Below are 24,535 nucleotides of genomic sequence, written 5' to 3'. Positions count from 1 at the left end.
AATATTGCATATTGCATTACTCTTGTCTGTGTAGTTTGTTGCCAGTTTGTCACAATAATCATTTACAGAGAAAGCAAAACTGCTGATACATTATATATATATATATATATATTCAACTAAATATCACAACTGTACAATTACTTTATCTGTATATGCCCTAATACTTTTAAAAGTGTGGCAAAAGAGGCTTATAGAAAAATAAATAAAGGCAATTTAATCAATATTAATAACATAATAAATAAAAAGTTACAGGAATAGTTCACCAACAACAAATGAAAATTCTGTTATAATTTACTCACCCGCATGTCGTTCCAAACCTGTATGACTTACTTTCTTCTGTGAATTTAAATATATATATATATATATATATATTTACATTCTTTCATGTGCCACAGAAAAAAAGGAAAGTCATAAAGGTTTGGAATGACATGTAATGATGACAGAATTTTCCATTTTGAATAAACTATCCCTTTAACATACACTACTGTTCAAAGGTTTAGGGTCAAAGTATGGGGTTTGTTAGAAGTATCTTGTGCTCACCAGGGCTGCATTTATTTGATCAAAAATACAGTAATATTACTATTTAAAATAACTGTTTTCTATTTTTAAAAGTATTCAGTGTCACATGAATCCTTTAGAAATCATTTAAATGTGCTAATTTGGTGCTCAAGAAACATTTCTTCTTATTATAAATGTTGAAATGTTTCCCCAGAACTTTTTGATGAATAGAAAGTTTAAAAGAACATTATTTATTTGAAATAGAAGTCACTTGTAACATTATAAAAGTCGTTAGTGTACTTTTGATCAATTTAATGCATTCTTGCAGAATAAAAGTATTAATTTCTTTTAAAGAAAATCTCACTGACCTGAAACGTTTGAATGGTAGTAATATTTAAAAAAATATATTTACACATACATGCAAATTACCTTAATGCTAATTTCATGGCTATAGAAATGCTCTGCCAACATGTCGCAATACCGCAAGCTGACATTGCAACACAAGCTAGATCCCTCCAACCAAAATCATCAACAAAGCTTTGTCCACAACACGCAATGTATTTTTATCACATCGGTTTCTTCAAGTGTCAAAAGGATGCTAAACTCACTTTGTTTCACAACTCCCATCCCCCAAACCTGCCAGATCCACCACCAATCCTTGTTGCAGCCCTCCTAATTTACAAATGAATCACTGCCTGCAGGTGACCTTCAGTTCTGGACACTTGCAGGTGCCGTGTCTAGTCCTTTCTGTTCAGACGTAATCACTGCATGCTGTAATAACAGCCTGCCCTGTACCCTTCCCAGGGTTCCTGCGCAGTTTGGAAAAGTATGGAAATTGATTTGAGTAATTTCCAGGTCTGGAAAAGTATGGAAAAAAGAAAGCAGAGTATGGAAAACAATTTGCATTTCCAGACCATTGCCCCTATTTATTTATCTATAATAGAAAATCTAATGAATTTAAAAGAATTTAATGAAAATAAATGTATCATACAAGAAGTGTGTTTTCATGGCAGCTGTTTAGTGATTGTCATTCACAATTGAATGATTGTGGCAGGTTATAAGCGTTTTGGATTTCTTCTGATGATAGAAGATCTTAGCACTGTATTACAGAGCCTCTTAAAGGACCTTTGCAAAAATAAAAACATATACAGACTTTCGTGTGCGCATGAGAAACCATTAAACTTAGCATTGACAATATTGTGCCATCAGCCCATTTCGTGTCATTCTCCACCGCCACAGAGAATGCATTAAATAGGACATTAGGCCTTGATATTAGAGGTACTACCCAAAGGAAAGCCATTTCTTGAGCAAATAGGCCTACGTAGATTTCTATTAATTCATGTGCGTCAATGCTCTCTTTTTCTTCATAGTAAGACAGGGACACACAAAGGACATAGGTTATAGTATATATAAAACTAGAAATTGTAATGCGTACGCATGCAAAAAATTCCTGTGCGTTCACGAATTCACACATACATGAAATCAGATATAGTAAATTATGCGATATAGTAATTTATCCCCCCTTTAACTGGGATAGAATACCAGCCAAGAGTGAGGTGATGGGGTGGTGGAGGGATGCTGTGAAACTGTCATGGGACAAAGGTGATACCGGCTTCCTCTTGTGCTGATTGGTTGAGTACCTGAACGTGCTCCTCCCGAAACTTTGTTACATAAAACTTCATGATGTAAAAAGTTTCTTGTGTGCATGCAAAAGTATACACTACTGTATATGTCACTCCTTGTGCATACAAAAAGCTTTACAATTAATGGCAAAATCAATGTTAGGAAATGTAAGCTGATATTTCCTACTGACACACTACAGCAAAATATATAAATAACTGGCTTAAAACCACTTTTTTGGGGTGAAAATACTAACATGCCTAAGACTTTTGCACAGTATAGTGTATATTTACAGACTATTGCATTGCATGGACACAAGAATTTTTGTTAGATTTTTTTTGCATTCTTACGCATTACAGTATCTAGTTTTATATACTATAACCTATGTCTACTGACACTACAGCAAAAGATATAAATAACTGGCTTAAAACCATTTTTGGGGGGGCTGAAAATACTCATTTTGCTTTGGAGGAAAATTAAAACGGTTTAATTTTCTCATAATGTGCATTGCACATCACCACATTTTTCAATGATTCTCAAATGCAGGTCCGATGATTCAGTCTCTTTAAAGTCCCTGTAAAGGCAATTCTAAAAAAAAATTCTAAACACATTATAAATGTTAGAAATGTATTGCTAAAACATATTACAAAGACTGTGAACTGTGAAGTACTGAATTGTGGAGTTAGACCGTTAAACAGTTTTTCACCATTGCTATTTTCCGGGTTTTTTGGGCGGGGCTAAAACGGGGCTCTGACGCACTGGAGCCCCTGAGCTCCTGGACACGCCCCTACTTGATGACGCACTAAGGCCACTGAGGCTGGCTCCTCCCCTAACAATAGAGCACATTCGCATCAGTTTGGCGCTCAATCGCGAGTTACTGTCAGTACTATTAGTTACTACAGCCTACAGTTTGCTAGCTAGCTATGCCTTCGACACGGAAATGCGTAGGCTACTACCTGGATGCGATCATGTACAAAACAGATCGGTGTCTTTATTTAAATTTCCTAAAAACGATCACATCACATCCACACATCAAGGTGGATTAATTTGTGAAGAGCCAACCTTGATGGAAAGCTGAGGATCACCACCAACACCCGCCTCTGTTGTGATCATTTTACACGGGATAGTTTTATAAACTTTCGTCGGAGACAACTGGAATTCACTGATAATCCGCTGTTACTGGTGAATGGGGCCGAACTGACTATCTCTCGCCTCGGCGTTCATCTCCCCGCCCCGAAAGCAGTAACACCTAATATCAGCGTCGGCAGCTTTCCCGCGAGTGGGCGTGGTTTCAGCGCAGCCAGCGGACACGCCCCCAGCGTTTGAGAGCAGAGAATAATGCTCATTTTTTCAAGATTTTGATAGCTTATTTTATGTACTTGCTGGCTTTTTTTATTATTCAAATTTGGCTGGGTGGCTAATAACACATTTTTCTGTGGTGTGACAAACTCAGAACACATACTTAATTTTAGCTTTACAAGGACTTTAAATTACAGTACTTGTTGGACGCTAAATGCCCATATTACGCCCTATAGCGATTGTACACACTGTAAAGACTTTAACAATGTTGTCGACTTTACCGTATCAATCTGAGCTCGAGTCCGATGATGAAACATTGGAAGAACTAGTTATTGAACCCGAACCCTCATCGCAAGCACGACTTGAGCAGGACGTTTCTCAGTGATACGCTAGAAGAACACCCAGTAGAAAATATATACATCAATAAACAATCATACTTACTGATAAAGTGGGTACTGTCCCATCTTTAATGGACAAGGAGCGTTTTGTAAACCTCATTTAGACTTCATTGAGATTTGAGAAGCATTCGTCAAAAGGTTGTACTGCTGTTGTATCGCTTTGGTAATTTTAACCAGACTCTTCACATCCTCATCCTTTGGAAGTGTTTACAAAGAGAATTTGCTTTTGCAGAGTAGAAAACAGCGTCTTCTCGACATACACAACAAGAACCAGCTTCAGTGTTTGAGGGCGGGTCAAGTTGTTCGCGGGTGGACCACCTAGAACATAGGTGGGCATTAGGCAAATGTGTTACCCAGTGACGTGTAGCCTTCGGAAGTAGGATTCAAATTCCTGATGACTTGTTTAGGCTGTTCAGTGTCGATTCTTTCTTTTGAGAAACAATAACTTTATTTATTGCATGCTCTTTCGTCTTCAGCACTTTGCAGATAGCTGCATTACACATTGCATGAAAGGGAATATTCGAAAAAGCATAATAGGGGCACTTTGAATATGGTCTGAAAATCTACAGAGAGGTTTGGTAATTTGAAAAGTATGGAATTTTGAAATGGTAAATGTGTAGGTACCCTGCCTTCCCCACCTTTCCTGCCATTAACACCTCTGATCTGATATGCTCGTCTCCTGATTCTTGTACCACATTTCATTACAAATTGTGCTTCTCTCCTCTAGGGAGGCTAATGAAGAGACCGTCTGTTGTAGATTCTGTTTCACATGCAGGGTGGAATGGCATGCGTTCCCTGTAATGCGACGAGCAATGAAGCTTTCTTTCTTTCTTTCTTTTTCTCCCGGAGTGTCATAAAGATGGCAGTTCATTAGACGTCGCATTTTCATATCATCTGTCAGTGGCACCTATTGATGTAATGGCACCTCGTCTGGTGTCTTCCCGCCGGCGAGCTCTGATTTTAATTTCTTGGCCTAATGAAGCGTCACAGCTGGGATGTGGGAGTGGTGGAAAGCATAGCTCGGCTATAACAGGGACTTTTTGCGCTTTAGTAAACAAAGCCACGGGGATAGAGTCTTGGCAATGCAAACGTGATGATGTCTCTCCGACTGATTTGAGGGAGGGAAGAAATGGGCCATTTGTATTCTGTGCAGAGCATCTCCTCTATCTAAGATGTCCCATTACTTTTGCTAAGGAAAGGCTATCTGCATTAAAGAGATCATTCCCTCTCTCTTCCCCTCTCTGTCACTTTGGCAACAATGATATTGCCTAATTTGCTGACATATCGGCCTTTCGGTCGCATGGTGTTTGCTGGGCTCAAGCCGTCTTTTACACAAATGAGACACTTCAAATGATGTAAGTGGCTCATAACATGACAAACTGTCATGTGTGTCATGAACAAGCAGAATAAAAACCTATAAAGCTGAAGTAATCGCTAGTGCTGAGGTATCCCATCATCCTTAGTGTCCAGACGCTCATGGCATTCTGCATTTATGCAGGTCTTTCACAGCTGTGTTCAGCCACTAAACATCTTAAAGCAGGAAGCCAAATGAGAAATTGCCGTGTTTTCCATGGTAGTTGGTTAATTACAGAGTGTCTCATTATCCTGGATGACACTGATTAGCTTCCATCTCATTTCTGTTTGATTGAACTTAAGGTGTGTATGTGTGTGCATGTGCTCCAGTTCGGGTTGATTGGGTTAATCAGTAGTGCAGTGGATAGCTGGATGGGAGGCTAATTCTAGCAGAGAGTTACCTCTTTCTACTCTGTGATCACGGCAGGGGGCTGATCACAGGGACGTATATGCGTATACGTATATGCGATGGGACATATATGCGTCCCATCGCATATACACTACAAATTACCCGTTCCACTCATTCCTTTCATTTTCAGGCTTTCTAATCGCTTCACTCATCCGTCACGCACACTCTGGGATGCCAGTCATAGTCTTAGATGTGCAATAGCATATTTTTGTACGAGTCGTGTCTCAAGATCACCTGGTCTTTCAGGTGGACTTTTACCACGAGCAGGATGATAAATGTGCAGAGTTTGTGTTAGAAAGGCCTGACTGATTCTCCGATGAGCTCTCGTGTCCTTTTAAACAACGAGTGGCGTACGCAGGCTTTCTAGGCACCTGCCAGAAGAGTAGCCCAAACCGTCCCTGACCTGTCAGAGAGTCCAGATGGTGGGGAAATACCCCGCTGTGTGGTGGCTTAAAATATAATCTGTTTACTAGCCTTGAATTATTGACTTAAATTTGTTCGCATTTCTCTAAAAGCTGCTGATAAGCAGTACATTTTGCCAGTCACATACAGTCAGGCTTATTCCTGCATGAATTCTGCATGGTGCTTTTTACATCGCTCTCTTTGTGACCCTGCCGGCCTCCTCCATTCTTCCGTCAACATTACAGTCAAGGGATGCTGCCACATCTAGCATAATGATGTGTGCTGTGCTCTTTGCGAAATGGTACAGGTCGACAATGCCAGCCTGGTTTGCTGCCAACAGTCTTCACTGGCCAGCAGCTAATGCCGCCAAAACCTATTCCACACGGCAGCTGGTTCAGGTTATTTTTAAACTTTGGAAGGATGTTTTCAATGTAGATCAAACCTGCTCATATTCAGGCTTATCACCTACATGCCAAGTTTGGCACATGCAAGCAGCTCTCTTTTATCTGAAAGCAGGACATGTCTCACCATCTAACGCTTGATAGCTTTTCTGACTCAATCATCTCTTAAGTCTTTTATGTTTGGTGTTTTTCTCTCTTGCTCTCCCTTAAACCTCTAAAGGCTTGTTCACACCAAGATGAATGTTCGCACCAAGATGAATGTTTGCTGTGAAAATTCAGTGCAATAAACATTTTGAACATTTCGTATTAACTAGTGCTGTCAAACGATTAAAATATTTAATCGCAATTAATCGCACATTTTTATCTATTCTAAATGTCTCTTGATTTATTTTTGTCCCATTATTTTTTTCTCATTTTAATGCTCTTATCAACATGGAAAAGTGGATCGGCTTGCTTTGTGCAAATGTTTTTTATTGAAAACAACATTGGCATATACTGTGTTCAATTTCACACTAACATTCTCACTTGGAGCAAATAATCTCTCACACAATGTAACACTGTCCATCAATAAAAGGGTGAAAGAAATACTGACGATTGACGAGGGGGCGGAGAATTTGCGTCAGCTGTTTGTGTGTGTGTGTGTGTGTGCTTGGCCATCAAGTGGTATTTCAGACTGGACGTGCTGCGATGACGATAGCTCAGTTCACAACGACAAAACACACAGATCACTTTGGTGTTGTCAATTGGACCATTTTGCAACTTTTTAAAAGTAAACTTTCCATTCAGAATCTTATTGGCATCCATTTCGGCGTCTCGCGCTCGTCATCCACTCAAAATGTAACGTTAACCAACTATTTGGCAGGCTCGCAAGCCCAAACAAGTGTGTGCGGCGTGCCTGTTGTTTTGTTTCCGGTCTAGCTAGATCCGCTTGCGCTTTGGTCGACGAAGCCATTGAAATGAATGGGTTTCATAGTGCAGCGCCGCGCATGCCGCGTCCTGTTGTAAAAGCATGTGGAAAAAACTACAAAGTTTGCTAGGCCAAAAAGACCGTTAATCGCGCGATAAAAAACTGAACGCCGTTAACCCTCTGGGGACCAGAAACGCGCGGGCGCGTTTTGCTCGTTTTTTTTCACATAGCAGAAAAATAGACTTAAAGTACTACCATCATTTCTGTTCATATAGAGTTAAGAAATATGAGAAACTAATCTGTTAAATGTCTACTTTTTTATGTGCCCACATACAATCGAAATAAAATATTGTGCTTTTGTAAAATAAAGAAAATAAACAGGGTGTGCCTTCTGCCTCTCGGACACCGTGAACTTTTTTTCTGGAGCACGTCTCTAATCTTCAACACAACTCAGCTAATACTATTCACCCAGCCATAAGCAATATATCTTTTAAATCATTTGAGTTTGTACTTTTAAATGATCCGATTCAAAACTAAAATTATTATTCTCCGTTTATGTCATCTATATAAAAAGAGAGACGTGTCAGCCCGTCTCATTATCGTTCTCTCAGCTGATTATCTCTGGTAATGTGACACGCCCACGGAGAGCACGCGCTATTCAAACGCAAATATGTGAAGCAACACATTGAGACGCGTTAACGCCCATAAACTCTGAAAACACACATTATTTTTTAGTCAGATTAATCTACTGTCGTCTTGCGCGGCTATATGAGGAACAATCCTGGGACATTTACCACTGGGTTTATTTTCACTTCGAGGATGAACAGATTCAGCTGAGAAGTAAGTGTTTTTTGCAAGTGCGCTAATCGCGATATAGAACAACGTAGTGTCTGTAAACGGAAAAATAGCGTACTGTTAAATGTGAATCATGTTTGTGTGTGTGTGTGTGTGTGTGTGTGAATGAATGAATGAATGAACGCACAGATATGCACTGTTACAGACTAAATAACATTTCGTTGACTCGATTTGGATAAAGTTTTTACTCTAAAATAGACATCAAATAAGCTTTTTTTAGGAGTTTCTGCTCATATGTTAAATATATAGTATGTTTTGTCAATAAACTAATCAACTAAGATGTTATAGTGTTTGTTCAAGCTATATCAAAATAATGAATCCTCAACTTTGAAATATGTATGATCAAACTAAGACATTTATGGAGAAAGACAATTTTCTTTTCAAGATGTTTCCAACTCTAACTTTGAACTGAAATAAAACCATGTCTATATGGTGAAGGGTGTGTGATAGAAGTGTCCAGACGTATGCACCCTGTATTTTCCTTATATAAATCCAAACAATCTAAAAGCCATTCTTTTTTAAATCTCCTCATTCTTTGTGCAAGGCTCCTGTAATGATATGGCCTGATAGCACCTAATAGGGCCATTATGGGGAGGGTCTTTGTCTTTCTCAGGTGTGGAATGCCACACATATTAATGAGAGATCACGCCTCCTGCATAAAGCTTTCTCAAACAAAACACATCATTAAAAATGTAAAAGACTTTATTGACTTATCTGAATGAGTAGTCAGGATGATTCTCACATAGTTTTGGAGCAAATATTCTAGGCTATGTGATACAATTTTCAAAATTCTTGTGAAGAAATAATCAATATGTGTTTTGTGGTCTTATTTCAGCAACTTTCATTTTTATTTTTTTCAATAACCACGCATAAACATTATTAAAAATACAAACATGTACATACATGTTGCTCAGATATCATGGTAGCCAAGTTTGTGCTATATAGAGTGAATTTACACCTTTGCCATTAACATGTTTATAAATAACTGAAAAAAGCACAAATGTCAGTGCATGTCAAAACATCCCAAGGGCCCCAAAAACACTCTGGTCCCCAGAGGGTTAAAATGGGTTTGCATTAACGCCGTTAATAACGCGTTTAACTGACAGCCCTAGTATTAACGTCTGTTACAAACATTTGCATGCCATCAATGCGACATAATTTTTTACAGTGAGGTGTTGTAATCTCTTTTTTTTCAAACTGTGATTAAACTGGACCAACCAATAAGATTTTGGTCACATGCACAGAACCAATGCTGTTACTTGGTGGTGCTCGTGAACAGACCATTTTACAAACTACAGTGAATAGTAGATAAAGAATCCGAAAGTAGCCCTCTATTATTTGTACTCTTGTATTTGGTGTTATTTGATAAATGCCATAGTGAATAGAAGTGTGTACCTGGGTAACCTGCGTATTTCTGCTTTTCTATAAGCGCCACCTACTGCCATGGAGTAATTTTGCATTTTCATTCAGCTCGTCCGAAGTTTTTTACGCATTGGTCTGAACAGACAAATTGCATGTGAAAATTGGGCTGAAATTTATTGACGAATATTTGAGTTGGTGTGAACGCCCATCTTTAGAATAGTAGTGATCTCAACCATGCAACATTTTGACTGTAGCTATCAGCTAGGGGGTCTTGAGTAGATCTGTTGTGTGTTCACCACAATGACAGCCCAATCACTTTGTGATTTCCATCTACCCTCCCTAATAAATCAATAAGGCTTAGCATTAACTGGCAGTCAGCACTGATATAAGTCAATTTACACACGCAGACACAGAATGATGGAAGCCGATTGTAGATGGCCACAAGGGCAATGACTGTTTGCATAATCATTACTATGTTGAATGAAAAGAGTCTTCAATTCAGAGGAATTCGGCTGGGAGTTAAGGCCATTCTGTGTGAGTGGCTGCTAGAGAGAGAGAGAGAGAGAGAGAGAGAGAGAGAGAGAGAGAGATGATTTTGTTTCTGTATCTGGAGCTTATAATAGTAGAATGGGAGTGAATGACTCTGGGATAGCTCTCACACACAGAGCAGAACCGAATGTGTGCATGCATTTTATCATGCCCCAACACGTACCAGCATGTACACCCACTCAGTGTCTTTTCATAAGGGTCATTTGTTTTATTTGAATTGATATTGAGGTGCTCCACCATAATGACCCTAGTTTAGAAATGGTTTGCCAAGCATGTTCAATTTAAAACCCTGTCTGTATTTCCACTTAGTTATGATGAGCCATCAGTAAGTGCGCTGATAACCTGCCATAACATCTCATAACCTATTTTAACATCCCATCAGTCAAGACTGCTTACTTAGGACCTCTGGTGGGGGTTGAGGTCTGGCTCAGCAGTCCTATGGGAGGGCAGCACTCACAGGAGCTTGGGGACAGTTCATTAACAGAGAGAGAGAGAGAGAATTGGTAATAGGTGAGGGTATCGTGTTTGGGTATAAAAGGAGCATTCACAAAAGGCTCATGGTGCATTCACACCAAACGCGAATAGAGCGCCTGGCGCAAGTGATTTCAATGTAAAGTCAATGTAAAGACGCGTTTATGCGCGTCTAGAGGTCCTGCGGCGCGAATGAGGCATTTAGCACGGCGCGGTAGACGCGAATTCGCGTCTGACGCCCGAGTTGAAAAATCTGAGCTTTGGCATCAGTTCGTGTCGCGTTAACCAATCAGGAGCTTGCTTGCTGCTGTCACGTGGTGAAATTACGTGATAAACGGGGACAGGCCCGCTTTTCAGTTTATAATCTTATTTTATATGCTTGGCCTAAATAACTTATTTTATATGTTTGGCCTCAATAAATTATTTTATATGTTTGGCCTCAATAAATTATTTTGTAATATGACTAAATGCCTGGTGTGGGTCTTATGCACAACAAAGCAAATATTTTATCACATAACTTGATTTCAATATATGAGACATATTAATTTTGTATTGAATGCTTTTTATTCCATATCTAATCTAGATTGTATGAAACATTATTATTCGAATGTAAAGACAACCAACATACTTTAGTGCATAAGAACATAGTTTGTGTCCGAGAAAAACAAATCACAGGACAGGTTAATCTCTTTTGGAGGCTGGCTCCATTTATCATCAAAACAAAAATAAATGACAGACTAGGTGGGTGAGGGTGAGGGTGATCCTCACTCCAATGCGGGACAAGAGGTCATCAGCCTGGGCGCGGGATAGGCGGAAGTACCGCTGAAAGCGGCCGTCATCCAGGCGCAGCTCCTGGAGCAAATGGTCAAACTCGCCAAATTGGGAACGCCTCCGGAGGGTCTGGTGGACCCAAGTACGGCGAACGATGACCCCTACGCCGCTGTTCTGCTCTCCAGAGTAAATACAGAGCGGTGACTCTCTCAATGAATACTCAATCAACATCAGCCATCTTGCAAACAGACAGCCGCCTAGCACTGGCCCCTCCCACAAGAAGTGGATTTCGCCTCAGACGCACGTCAATTTCGCTTCAAACGCTTGATTTTTATGTGCGTCAATTTCGCTTTGGATGCGCGAATGGATTCAAAATGTTCAAGCGTCCAACTAGATTAATTTGACGCTCTATTCGCGTTTGGTGTGAACGCAGCATCAGCCTTTGCAATCAAAAAAGGATAATGGTTCACCACTTTGTTTTGCCAAATTTCATGAGAGAATTATTGCGCACCTTTCACCTTCTACCATACATAAAATTGTGAAAAGATTCAGGGAATCCCGAGAAATCTGTAGGGCAAGGTGTTTGAGCCCTCAGATGGGACTGCATGAGAAACCGTCATGCTACTGAATTAAATATAGCCACATGGGCCCCGGAGTTCTTTGGAAAACCGTTGCATCAAGAAATGCAACTTGAATCTTTTACACGCAAGGAGAAAGCTACACATCAATTATATGCAGAGATGCCACCGAGTTCTCTGGGCCCGAGCTCATCTCAGATGGTCTAAAAGACAGTGGAAATGTGTGCTGTGGTCAGATGAGTCCACGTTTCAGCTTGTTTTTAGGAAAAAGGGACATTGAGTTATCAGTCCCAAAGACAAAAGGGACCATCCAGACTATCATCAGTGATGGGTGCAAAAGCAAACATCTGTCATAGAATGAGGGTCCATCAGTGTATGGGTGAAGGTACCAATGACGTGGAGGCGTATATTAGGATTGTACAGAGACATTATTGCCATCAAGATGGCATCTTTCCTTGGAAGCAAGACAATGGCAGGCTTCATTCTGCACATTTCTAAAACAGAGTGGTTTCTACACTACACCGTAGAAGGGATGTGCATCACTGTTGTCCAGCTCTGTCTCTTATTGAAAATATATGACACATCATGAAGAGGATAATCAGACAATGATGACCACAGACTGTTGAGCAACTGCCTTGTATCAGGCGAGATTGGCCAAAAATTCCAGTTGCAAAACTGCAACAATTAGTATCCTCAATTCCCAAACTATTAAAGTGTAATTAAAAGGAAAGGTGATGTGTCACAGTGGTAAACATCTCTGTCCCAACTTTTTTGTAAAGTGTGTTGCAGCCATCAATTACAATTAAGTGGTCAGTGAAAACATTGAAAATCTTTTATTTGTACCTTTGCCAGTTAAATAAAGGTTAAAGAGAAATAACAAATCACAGATTCTTGATTTTATTGCATTTACACTGTCCCAACTTGTCTGGAAATGGGGTTGTGTCCTAAATGTTTACTTTTGAAGGTTAGTTATTTTTACGTTGTTAACTGTTTAAACGTTGGTTATTGTTATGTGTCTAATGTTTTGGGATTAGTTATTATTATGTCTCTATTTGAATGTTAGTTATTGCAAATTGTTTGTGGTCTGTATCAGAATGAGGTTCGCAATGGTGCGCCCGAAGGCATGGGTTGAAGACCCAGTCAGTGACGTCACGATATGCAAATTTGTTTACATTCATACCGACGTAATCACCATGACCAAAATTGTCCCTTTTTTTTACATTGAATCTTGAAAAAAAAAAAAAATAGACCTACCTACCGACCCTTTTTTTTTTTTTTTGCTGTTACTGCAAAACAAAATATTTTTAAGGATGGCCTTAGCGGGAAATGGTGCTGCAATATAAACAAACATTGCAGGACTCTTACATTTGCTCATAATGAGGCAGCTAGGCCGACAGTGCACACCATGACTCACGAGTTAGAGTTCTACTTTCCTTTTCAGCGTAGAGGAGTCTGACATCAGTTAGTTCTTGTTTTATACGTAATAGCAACATTAGCTTTAGCGATATTATTTGTGTACTAATACAAAATAGTTTGTACAAATAAACAAATCAGACCCGGTCTCTTTTGCCTGATCTTCAGCATTGCTGATTCTGGTTGTGTGCCAAGGATCTGGAGAAAACCCTATTAGCAGCCATTACAGAACGCTCTGCCTTCTTTCTCTTGCATTCTCTCTTTACCACTTTGTATCCATCTCCCCCTCCCTACATCTCTAGCAATCTCTCTCTCTCCCTCCTCTCTCTGTGCCTCTATCCCCATGGATGCATACATGCAGAGATGCACCTGGCTCTCTGTTTTACATTCATGAGTGAGTAAGGCCTGTAGCATCTGTCCTTGTGCAACCCCCACACACGTGCAAATGACCGATTCCAGAGATCGAGAGGACCATAATGTTGTATTCTGCCTGGAGCCCTTCTTTGGTTCTTCAATTCATCAAAACATTATTCATTTCATAATGTCGTTTAATGTGATCATGTTTTGACTTCTTTGGACTTCCAGTCTTATGTATTAGCATTAACTGTGTTCAAAATGTCAAAATATCTGTATCTAATCTGCAGTAATACATATTCTAAACAAATTTAATTTTGTACTTTGTTTAATACTTTATACAATATAGTGATTCATGTCAAGGGCCACATTACACTAGCTATGTTTCCATCCACCTATTTTTATCCGCATTTTGGGATATCGCATAACAAACTGGTGGATGGAAACGCCAAGATGCGTATAAGTTCTAAAGATGCGCATAAAAAACGTATGCACTCGTTTGAGCTGGGATAACTGCACTAACCAGTGGGCCTATTTTTTTGCACAGCATCTGATATGCTGTTTTGGTTGTTCTCAAATACCTGAGCAAAGTCTGTCGTCAAAGTGGTTCGGTATAATTACCTTCCAGAACCGTCTTACACGACTGCGTTCCAGAACAGCAGGCATCTGCCTTCGAAAGCAAGATAACGTGTTTATTGTGCTGCTTCTGCGCAAGAAATGTATTATTTATGAAAATTATTATTTACAGTGGCTACTACTTCTACTTTTCTTAGTGATATTAGTGATACGCCAGTTTATCAGGAATTGACAATTTTGTTCTCTTTTACTCACTGGATGGAAACGCTGCTTTATTTGTAAATGTTTTATGCAATATTCCAATTTTGCATACAAGTTAAATTCACAACTTATATGGATGGAAACATAGCTACTGTGGTGTGAATAAAATTAACTTAGAACTACATTGCTTTTCATGTTTCTGTTTAATTACTTTTCTGTTTATCTCTGAAAAAAACTTAATCTATATGTAAATCAATTAAAGGTGCATTTAGGTTTACTATTAATATGCTTTTCTCAGAAAGTTATGTTGACTTTTGAGTGTGGCCTTGAGATTTTATTGACACTAATGCAAACTTATGGATGTTTTGAATTTTTATTATTTTTCCTGCAGCACCTTGTTCATTAGCAGTGATATAATGCGTATCAGCTCATGTAACTGAATTGTCTTCCTTTTTGCAGCTCCATTGGGTGCCGGTGCTGTTGGACTTCAGTAGGAAGGATTCTGTGTGGGGCTTTGTGCCCCCTCAAGACAGTTCCACTTTGGGAGAACTGCAAATGCCCATCACCCTGCACTTAGGAGACTATAACCTGGATGGCTTTCCTGATGCCCTTGTCATCCTCCGTAACACCAGCAGCGGCAGGTGAGTCAGGATCAGTGCTGGGTAGAGTAGCCAAAATCTGTACTCAAGTACAAGTAATATTGTTTATTTATATCAATAATTACTCAAGTAGGTAATGATGAATGATTGTTTGAGTAAGAGAAATGTAGCTTCCATTACTACTCAGATAATGAGCAATAGATTTGCACATCGTCTTGAGATGGATACACCACACCCACATCCTCAAAAGATGCAAAAGAACTCTTTCCAAATAGCCAAATCCCTCGCTCTGCTCCCACGGCTCTCAACTTTCTGGTTACCAACATTCTTTCAAATATATTATTTTGTGTTCAACAGAAGAAAGAAACTCATACAGGTTTGGAAATACTTGAGGGGGAGTAAATGATGACAGATTTTTCATTTTTGGGTGCACTAACCCTTGAAGGAAATCTGTCAGGGTACTTGTACAGAGTTATAACCCGCCTCTGGGCGACAATGACTTCTATGTTAAGATGTGAATTACTGAGCAAGAAAATTATTTTTTATCAATATTGAATGGTAAAAAAAGGAACTAGGTTTTGTATTTTAAAAGTAAAAACTCGCCACCATGAAACTTTTAAAATACTTTCCTAAAACCTTATGGCATTTTTGCACTCGTACAATATTTGTACTTCCTTAGAAACAAACCAGGGCTGAAGCTCAACATTTATTACTTTTCCTTTTATCCAAATAGGATCTTTTAGATACTGCTACAGTACCTGTTTTTCAAAGCACAGCCGTGCTTTTTCCTTCTCTTTTTTTCTCCTTGAAAGAATTTGAACTTTCAGTTGGTGGATTACTTGGATGATCCTGAAGCAGCAAGAATTTCTGACATTCTGATTCATATAAATGTGCTTATGGTTGTGCCATCACAACCATGACAATTTTTGAAAGACCAATTTTTGCAGCTTTCTGTAAATGGTGTGGGTGGACTGGGGAGATCGTTTGTATGGTGTTGCAGTGTGTTTATCATGCATCAAACTTTTTAAAAGAAATCTTTAAAATAGCATTTTTCATTGTACATCACACTTGATTCACTATTATGTTAACAATATGTAAATGGCAGGGTAAAACCTTGCCGAGTGTCTACAAAAGAGAGAGCTGGTACATGTCACCCGTCTTCGATCTGGCCTGACCTGAGTGAGGACAGGCAGGCCTGTGAGAGAACAGCAGGAAGGGCATGGATGGATTAACAGCTCTCTGATTGAGATAAGATACCAGAGGCTCTGCCGCTGGCCTCCAGGTGGCTATGAGAGATGCTCCAGATGCTTTTAGAAAACAAAGACAACTTCATGTCATCCTGAAGGGCAGGAGATTTGTGTCCAGACTCAGAGAATCAATTGAGGTGGTTTAGCCACACACACATAATTCTTGAAAACCCTTTTGTTTTTATGATCTGCTTATTTTTAGTCTTCAGTCTTCATGCTTAATACATTAGGTCAACCTAATCTTTAAGTCAGCAGAGGCTTAACATTCCCCTTGTGTCATAAGAGTTTAGTGCTTGCTATAGTCTCCTCTAATCACCCCACAGCCAGTCTCATCATCTCACTTCAACAGTAATCAGGCAACATGCATCCAGAGACCTCAGAGATACACCAGAGTTTGTTCAAATCGGCCTATTGTCATTAATGGCTCAGATGCCAAGGAGAGTGATTTGATTCTCATCAGCCAGGAGCTGGATGTTAAAACCTCCTCTACTCACAGCTGGCCACTTTCTTATCTCATCAATCAGTGCTTGGATCGCTCTAAACACTCCCATGAACCTTTTAATTAAAGACCGCAGCGTCTTTCTCTGAATCTTTGGTTTACATCTCCTTCTGCTATTATATCATTAAGGACGTAGTTGCCTTAAAAAAAAAAATCCTTTTTCCTGTTTCTTTTTTCACACTCTTGGTGGAATCACATTAGCCACGTACACACTGTAACTGAATGTGGTTGTCAATTCACCTTTTAGTGCTTAATCCTGTTCTGTATTAAAGGTATTGTAGGTAGAATTTTTTTTAAAAACTTTTTGCCAAATTTGTTTAAACTTTCTATATATATCAATGCATAATTAAAATGTAAGTACTCTGGAAAAGAGAGTATAAAAATCGAGTGTCTGTAGTCCTCTCAGGGCTGTAATAAACACAGCTACTTATCTCCATTCACTTCCACCCCCTCCATTCTGGGCACCTTCCAAAACCACGCCCCCAAAACACATGAACGTGCGATGCCGACAGCCAGTGGCGGTTCTAGAGGGAGGCCAGGGGGGGCCAGTGCCCCTGTGACAAAAAGCTTGGCCCCCCTTGTGGCCCCCCTAAATGTGGAGTTTGAAATAATTTTTACAAAACTGTTTTTTGCTATCGTTGTTATCGTTGTATGCGTATTATTTTTTATTATTCTATCTTTGTGGATTTGCATTTTCACGTGACAATTCGCATCACATTCCCGGGAATCGCGGCAGAATAACGTCTGTCTCCTGCACGCGAGAGAGGAGAGAAGGAGAAAGTTGGTAAATGTCAGTTCAGTTGTAAGTTCATTCTTTATGTGCGAATGGGGTGTGTGATGTGTAGCCTATTGTCTATTATGATATTGTAATCATTGTTTTAACTATGTACGAGGCACTGTGAGGTGACATCGCGTTTGTCTATCGTCACTGCGGTGTGCCGTTCATAGGTAGGCTATGTCCCCAAATTAGTTTTTTTGTCTTATATTTATATCATATTATGTTCTTATATTAGAATATCACATCAGCAAGAGTGCAGTTTTCCCGTGCACAATTACAACTGTGATATTTATGTTATACAACAGTTAAATTAACAATAAGTTAACATTGGGAGAACTTTTTAGACACAATATTGTCAATATTGTTTGTTTTCCCTTTATTTCGCCGACAAGAATTTCATAATGAAACCGTAGCAGAGTCTCAATGCAACACAGCGATGATTTATTGACTAGTCTGAAATCCGCGTTTTGAACGAATCACTTGCTTCTTTCTGAATGAATCAGCCGTTTGAACAAATCGGTTGAATGAATGAATCCCTCTTACAGGGACTTGCCGCCGCCTACTGGCGGTTTTAGTTTCATATTTAAAGTATCCTTTAATTAAAACGTTAAAATTAGAAATCATTTCATATTTAAATATTGATTAAAAAAAAAATCTCATAGCTTTATTTATGCTATTGTAAATGGAGTGTAAATATATTAATGCCATATTCTGTGTCACCTCTGCACTGCAAAGATGGATTTTGATTGAATTAATTAATTTGACTGGTAGCAATGGCACTGTATAATTATTGTATAATTAAGTCTTATTGTATAAATAAGTATAGGCCTAATTATTGTATAATTTGAATGTTAGTATTTGACATAAAAGGTGATGCATAACTCTAAATAAGTTGAGAAAAAATGTCCATATATAGGTGAAAATGCCCCTGGAAATCAATTTAAAGTGGCAAATATTGCCCCTTAATTAAAAAAATTATTTCTGTCACTGCTGTGAACTGACCATATAATATGAAAAATATGAATATCTTCGTGAGTCAGCTGTCAACAACAGGCCTAAACCAGCCATGGCACCAGCACAAAAACACAATCAGTAAAATATCATCTAATTATTATCAACAAAACGTTGAAAATATTGAAATATATTTTTGTCAATATTGCACACCCCTAATGTACGGTATTAATTTTGATTTCTTTAGGTCTTAAAAAGCCTTAAATTTGACTTTAAAAAGTGTGCAGGAACCCTGTAAACGGTTAGACGTAGTTACCTAGAAAGTCAGTTATTTTCAGTAAATGAATTAATAAGCTTCTTGGTCCCCTTTGCTTTTGCTCTATAGTTCTCAAAATCAAGAGAAAGAAGGACATCATGTCTATTAGGCTACAGTTACTGTGACTAATACTGAATATGTAATGCAAATGTAAAAATATAATGGAAATGCAAATACATTGTTGAATGATTATAAACACGGTATTTTGCCTGTTAATGCCTGCAGTAGTGCAGAATGATATGACAACAATAAGGTCTAAATGTAACTGGCCCCTCAGTACAACTGGCCCCAGCTTGGCCCCCCCAGTTGAAATGGGCTAGAACCGCCACTGCCGACAGCTCACAGCTGGAGGACGCGCTTACCAGCGCCGAGCGGAGAGGAGCAGTGCATGTAGTGACATCATGTCAGACTCACATGTAATAAAATACCTAACTTTATCATTATGAATATAAACAACTAACATGGCTGTTAATACTCACTATCAAGCTAGCATATCGATACTGTTAAAGTTTAAAATATATTGAGTTTGATTCGTTAACGAGCTAGTAACATAAAGCAAAGCTAAAAACAGGTTGCATTGATACACGTTTTCCCATTACAATCAGTTACACTGTGATGAAGGTGAATTTTGTGTAAGATTCATAACATATACGCCGTGTTTTGCATGTAATTGTGTCTCTTACTAGTCTCTTACCCTCCTCGAGTCAAACGAGTGCGCGCATGTGGGCAGCGCATGTAGCAGCGGGGGTGTTGCCATGGTTGCGAGAGAGTGACAGTCGCCTAAAGGCCAATTTATACTTCTGCGTCGAGTGTACGCCGTAGTGTACGGCGTAGGCTACGCACGTAGGCAACGCCGTCATGAGCATTTATACTTCTGCGTTTAGGTCTGCGTTGCTCTGCAGTACAGCGCCGAAACGCTAGTTGGCGGCGGAGGGTTTTAATGTTCCACTGTGTTTAGATTCCTCGCGGCAAGAAGAAGAAGATTCCTCGCGGCTGTTTTGAGTTTAGGTTACTACAAGCAATGGCGACTGAAAGAGAGCAGATCATGTTGGAGTTGGAGCTTATAGAGGTGGAAAAGGTAAATTTTTAGTTTTTTTAACAGTTTCGCTGTACTTAGAATTTAAAAATGGCGGGCGGTGCAGAAGAACACGCCGGAAATGCATAGAAGGAAACGCGATGCTACCAAGCCGACCAATCACAGATCTTGCGGTCCGCGTCGTCGCGACGTGTAGTTACATTTTTGAGGAGGTGCGCGTCAGGTTACGGCGAAGGGTACGGCGTATGGTACGCGTCTGTGCGTATGCTACGCCGTACCTACTGCGCGCACCCGACGCAGAAGTATAAATTGGCCTTAAGCCAATCCTTTGTTTCGTCCCGGAAGGAAATAATGAGCTGTGTTTAGTGCAGATTAAACGTCTAGAGTCACTCGATTTTTATACTCTTTTTATCAGAGTACTTACATTTTAATTATGCATTGATATATATAGAAAGTTTAAACAAATTTGGGAAAAAGTTTTTTAGACCAAAAACGACCTACCCAACCTTTAAGAACTGCATTTGCAAACGGAACAACTAGTTGTTAATGGCGTATTTTAACGTGCATCAGAGATATTTCTCTCTTCTGCATGTGCTTAAATCACAGGGAAAGCGGTACGAGCCTTGACTCATTCATGTTGCCAGATCTTGCTAGAAAAACAGCTAACAAGATCATGCCCACAATCAACCGAAAAAACTCCAAATGCTTTATGCTGAAATTAAGGAAAAAAATATCGCAACCTCCACATGATCACTTTAATAAATTCATAAACTCGATCGCTTTATGAGCCAAGCTTAAACAACAAGCCTAAAAACAATTATAATAAGTGGAAATCTGTGAAGCAGCCTTTCCAAGCATAAGAAAGACACAACGCCTCTGTCGACTTTGCTTTAGTCAAAATTTGCTGAACATATACAAGTCTTTTGTCGCTGTACTATTTCTTTGGTCAGAATAGCAGAGACCAAACACGTAAGACCCCAGAGCGTTGCCATACTTACCACGGTGTCAATCATGCAGTTTCGGGGGTGAGTCGTGTTCCATACATACATGGAAGTTGGAACGATAATTTAGGGGACTCATTCTCACATTTAAAAGCAGTTGTCACTCCTGAATTTTCACACTATGTACGTGGCCTTTAAGATTCTTGCACACTCTACTTTTTGCTATTTAAAACAAATAAAATATATTTCATACCACCTTTTTTACAGATAGAATTTGTATTTGAATGTTGAGCAGGGGCCAAATGATTATCTCTAAAATAAAAAATAAGTTAAAATAAAAAAGGACAGCATTTAATTGACAAATACAGGCTTTAGCATGTTCTTTGGCTGTGTTGAATATAGGGGCCTAATGGATGTCTGAAGGGGTATGTATATGTTCATGAGGTCAGAAGCAGCATGCTGATATCCACCAAATGCATGGGTGTTTTTCCATTTAGAAATAAGTGACGGATTTAGATGTGAATAATCTTGTGCCAGATTCTTTTCTTGTTCCCCTCAAACGCTTTCAAACGGCTCCAGCCCATTTTGTCAGCAAAGGTTGTCATGGTTTCTGAGGTGATAGTGTGTTGGAGTTGGTAAGTGATTTTTTTTTTTTTCTTGAGCGAGTGGGTGGGTGAGAGAGTTTAGCCAACCAGCCAGAGACATTTTCAAAGTCAAAATCGTTTAGAAATGAAATGAGAGCTTCACACTTCTTTTAAATGAGCCAAAAATAGTCATCAGCAGATATGGTGACAGTGTACTGATTTATGCTTGTCTATTTTTCTTATTTTTCTTAATTTTTCTTAACTGTGGATTAACCGTGGATGAATGTTTGCATTCAAATCGTGTTATCTTATTGACTCTTCAGGGTTCTTCATATCTCCATCCTCTTCGTGTTCAGACCACATCATCAGCCTCTCTCCATATCTCTTTGGGCTCCTGTCATTTAGTCTCTCTCTCTCTCTCTCTCTCTCTCTCTCTCTCTCTCTCTCTCTCTCTCTCTCTCTCTCTCTCTCTCTCTCTCTCTCTCTCTCTCTCTCTCTCTCTCTCTGTCAAATGCTCTTTAGGCAATATAAGATAAAGGGATGTAATTGGCAGATGAGGTGTAGGTGTAGTTGCTACACCTACACCTAGGTTGTAGTCTGTTGTGCCCTCTCCTTCCAATCTGAATGTTTGCAATTTAGTCTGAAAATGTAGATTTTAAATCACAATCAACATTTTTAATATCAATCTTAGCAGTTTACAGTCATGTGAAAAAGAAAGGACACCCTATTGAATTAAGAGGGTAAGTAGCAGTCAGGCGCTGCTAATCAAATGCCTTTGATCAATTGATCATCAGCAAGTGTGACCAACTCTATAAAAGCAGAAGTTTTGGCAGTTTACTGGTCCGGAGCATTCAGGTGCGGGTTAAAGGGTTAGTTCACCCCAAAATGAAAATTCTGTCAGTAATTACTCACCCTCATGTTGTTCCAACCCCGTAAGACTTTCGTTCATCTTCGGAACACAAATTAAATCTGAGAGCTGGATCACTCCTCCATAGGCTTCTAAAGGGATCAAAACTGGCCGGCCCAGAAAAGTCGTTAAAATAGTCCAAGTGACTACAGTGGCTCAATCTTAAGTTTATCAAGCGACGAGAATACTTTTTGTGCGCAAAAAACAAACAAAAATAACGACTTTATTCAACTATTCATGAGATTAATGTTAAAAATAAATGAATATAGAAATATGAAATGATGGAATCAATTAAAGCTGCAGTCCGGCGTTTTTCCTCTTTGTCGCCATCTCTGTTCGAAATCTGCAATTGCAGTTATTCGCGGAATTATTAACTTTACATGAGTTGTAGTTCGACACGGCACAGCGCGGATGAACGCAGTGTTTGAGGAGAGTGCGCAGCTGTCAGTCACCGCGCCGGTGTGGATCTGGATACTGGCATTCAGAATCACAGATTCTACTTTTTGGAAGTATGACCAACATAAGAATTTTCACCGCAAAATGTCATCTGAACAAGTAAGAAACATCCACTTTTGTTCTGGTTCTGACATTGCAGTAAATCGCGCTGATTAAATCTAACAATCGCTTATAAGTTATCATATCACGCAAAACCATGCAAATTATACTTTGTTCTCAAATTGTTAATGTTAACAACGTCAGCATTGCGTGACTACATTTAATGCCCTTCCGATATTATCCTTGTTTTCGCATGGGTCCGGTTGCAGTGTCTTCTTTTCTGTAGCCACTCCGAAGTCCGAACGAAGTCTTTTGCATTTTACAGCGGGTGAATCTGTTGTCACTGGTGAGTGTCGTTTGAACCTTTCTGGATCCGCCATCAAATTGATAAGTTTAATTATATCAAGTGCTGTGAGAAAAGCCTATAAATCTCCACCTCCAGCATCCTCACACGCAATATAGCTTATACTAGCCGAGACTCCTTCTTTATGTGTACAGATGTGACGTAATGACTCAATATAGCTTATACTAGCCGAGACTCCTTCATGTGTACAGATGTGACGTAATGACTCAATATAGCTTATACTAGCCGAGACTCCTCCTTTATGTGTACAGATGTGACGTAATGACTCAATATAGCTTATACTAGCCGAGACTCTTCTTTATGTGTACAGATGTGACGTAATGACGCAAAGACATGCTCGAATCTCCCGCGGAAATCCACCAGTACCACTGGAATTAAAAACATTATTACAAGCTTATATTACCGCTTTGAATAGCAAGGCAAGCAGATAGTTTTGAACACTGGCTGGTTATGTATTTTCTCAAATATGTATTTTGGATAATTTTTAACCCCAAAAAAGCTACGGACTGCAGCTTTAAATTGTATGTTTAAATATTAAACTAAAACAGCCAGTAGGTGGCGGTAAGTCACTGTCTTATACGAGTGAGTCATATCATTAATTCAGACCGATTCATTCAAATACTGATTCATTCAGTTCAGGGGGGGGAAACACCACATGTTACTGTTAAACTGTACAGCTCAAGGAGTTTAATTTTTTAAATAAAAATTATTTTTTTATTTTATATTTTACAAAATTTCTGCTAGCAGCTCAGACACACGTCGCCCCGCCATAATTTTGCTCCTTGATCTGTAAACATACAATTTAATTGATTCCATCATTTCATATTTCTATATTTATTTATTTTTAAAGGTGCCCTAGAATGTTTTTTTATTTTATTTTATAATGTTTCCTGGGTCACCCTTATAATGTTAGTATGTTTTTTAGATAAAAAATAATCATAATTTAGAAATAAATGGCATTTTTCCTAGCCTGCTTTTAGCCTCTGATTTGAACACTCTGTTTGAAGGGGCGTGTCTGCTGTGGGATTCAGTGTAACCGCGGCCACTGCTGTGATTGGCTGACATGCTTGCATATGAAATAGCAACGCATTACATGTGAAACTCTCTCCCGAATACTTTTACTACTGCTATTATACGTTTTTACTATAACAGCTATCGAGATTAACGAATCGTGAGATGTTTTTAAAGTATTTAGATCTATTCCCATCACATAAAATGTTGCCGTGATGAGCATTGAGCAGATGACAGTCTGTTGATCGCGAGAATGAAGATCTTATCATTGCAAAGCAGTTTCTGCTCTCTCTCTGCTTTCCCCAATGCAAACACGATGATGTAAATACAGTAAGAGCTTCGTTGTGCAGTAACGTGCGTCATTGATTTCATAACGAGTTTGGCAAGTGT

The 24,535-nt window shown here is 39.1% G+C and overlaps 1 protein-coding gene across 1 annotated transcript in view; it reads left to right on the top strand.

Annotated features, from left to right (window-relative positions):
- Positions 1-24,535, top strand: part of itfg1 (integrin alpha FG-GAP repeat containing 1) — a 167,480-nt gene that overhangs the window by 78,444 nt on the left and 64,501 nt on the right. Inside the window, exon 10 of the mRNA XM_056248447.1 lies at positions 14,877-15,058. Within this exon, the coding sequence (XP_056104422.1) occupies positions 14,877-15,058 (182 nt within the window). The remainder of the gene's footprint in view (positions 1-14,876; positions 15,059-24,535) is intronic.

The sequence above is a fragment of the Rhinichthys klamathensis genome, unplaced genomic scaffold (assembly GCF_029890125.1).
Source record: "Rhinichthys klamathensis goyatoka isolate OS25496 unplaced genomic scaffold, OSU_Roscu_1.1 h1tg000055l_1, whole genome shotgun sequence".
NCBI lineage: Eukaryota > Metazoa > Chordata > Actinopteri > Cypriniformes > Leuciscidae > Rhinichthys > Rhinichthys klamathensis.
Note: the sequence above shows the minus strand (reverse complement) of the source record. Positions and strands in the feature narration are given on the sequence as shown.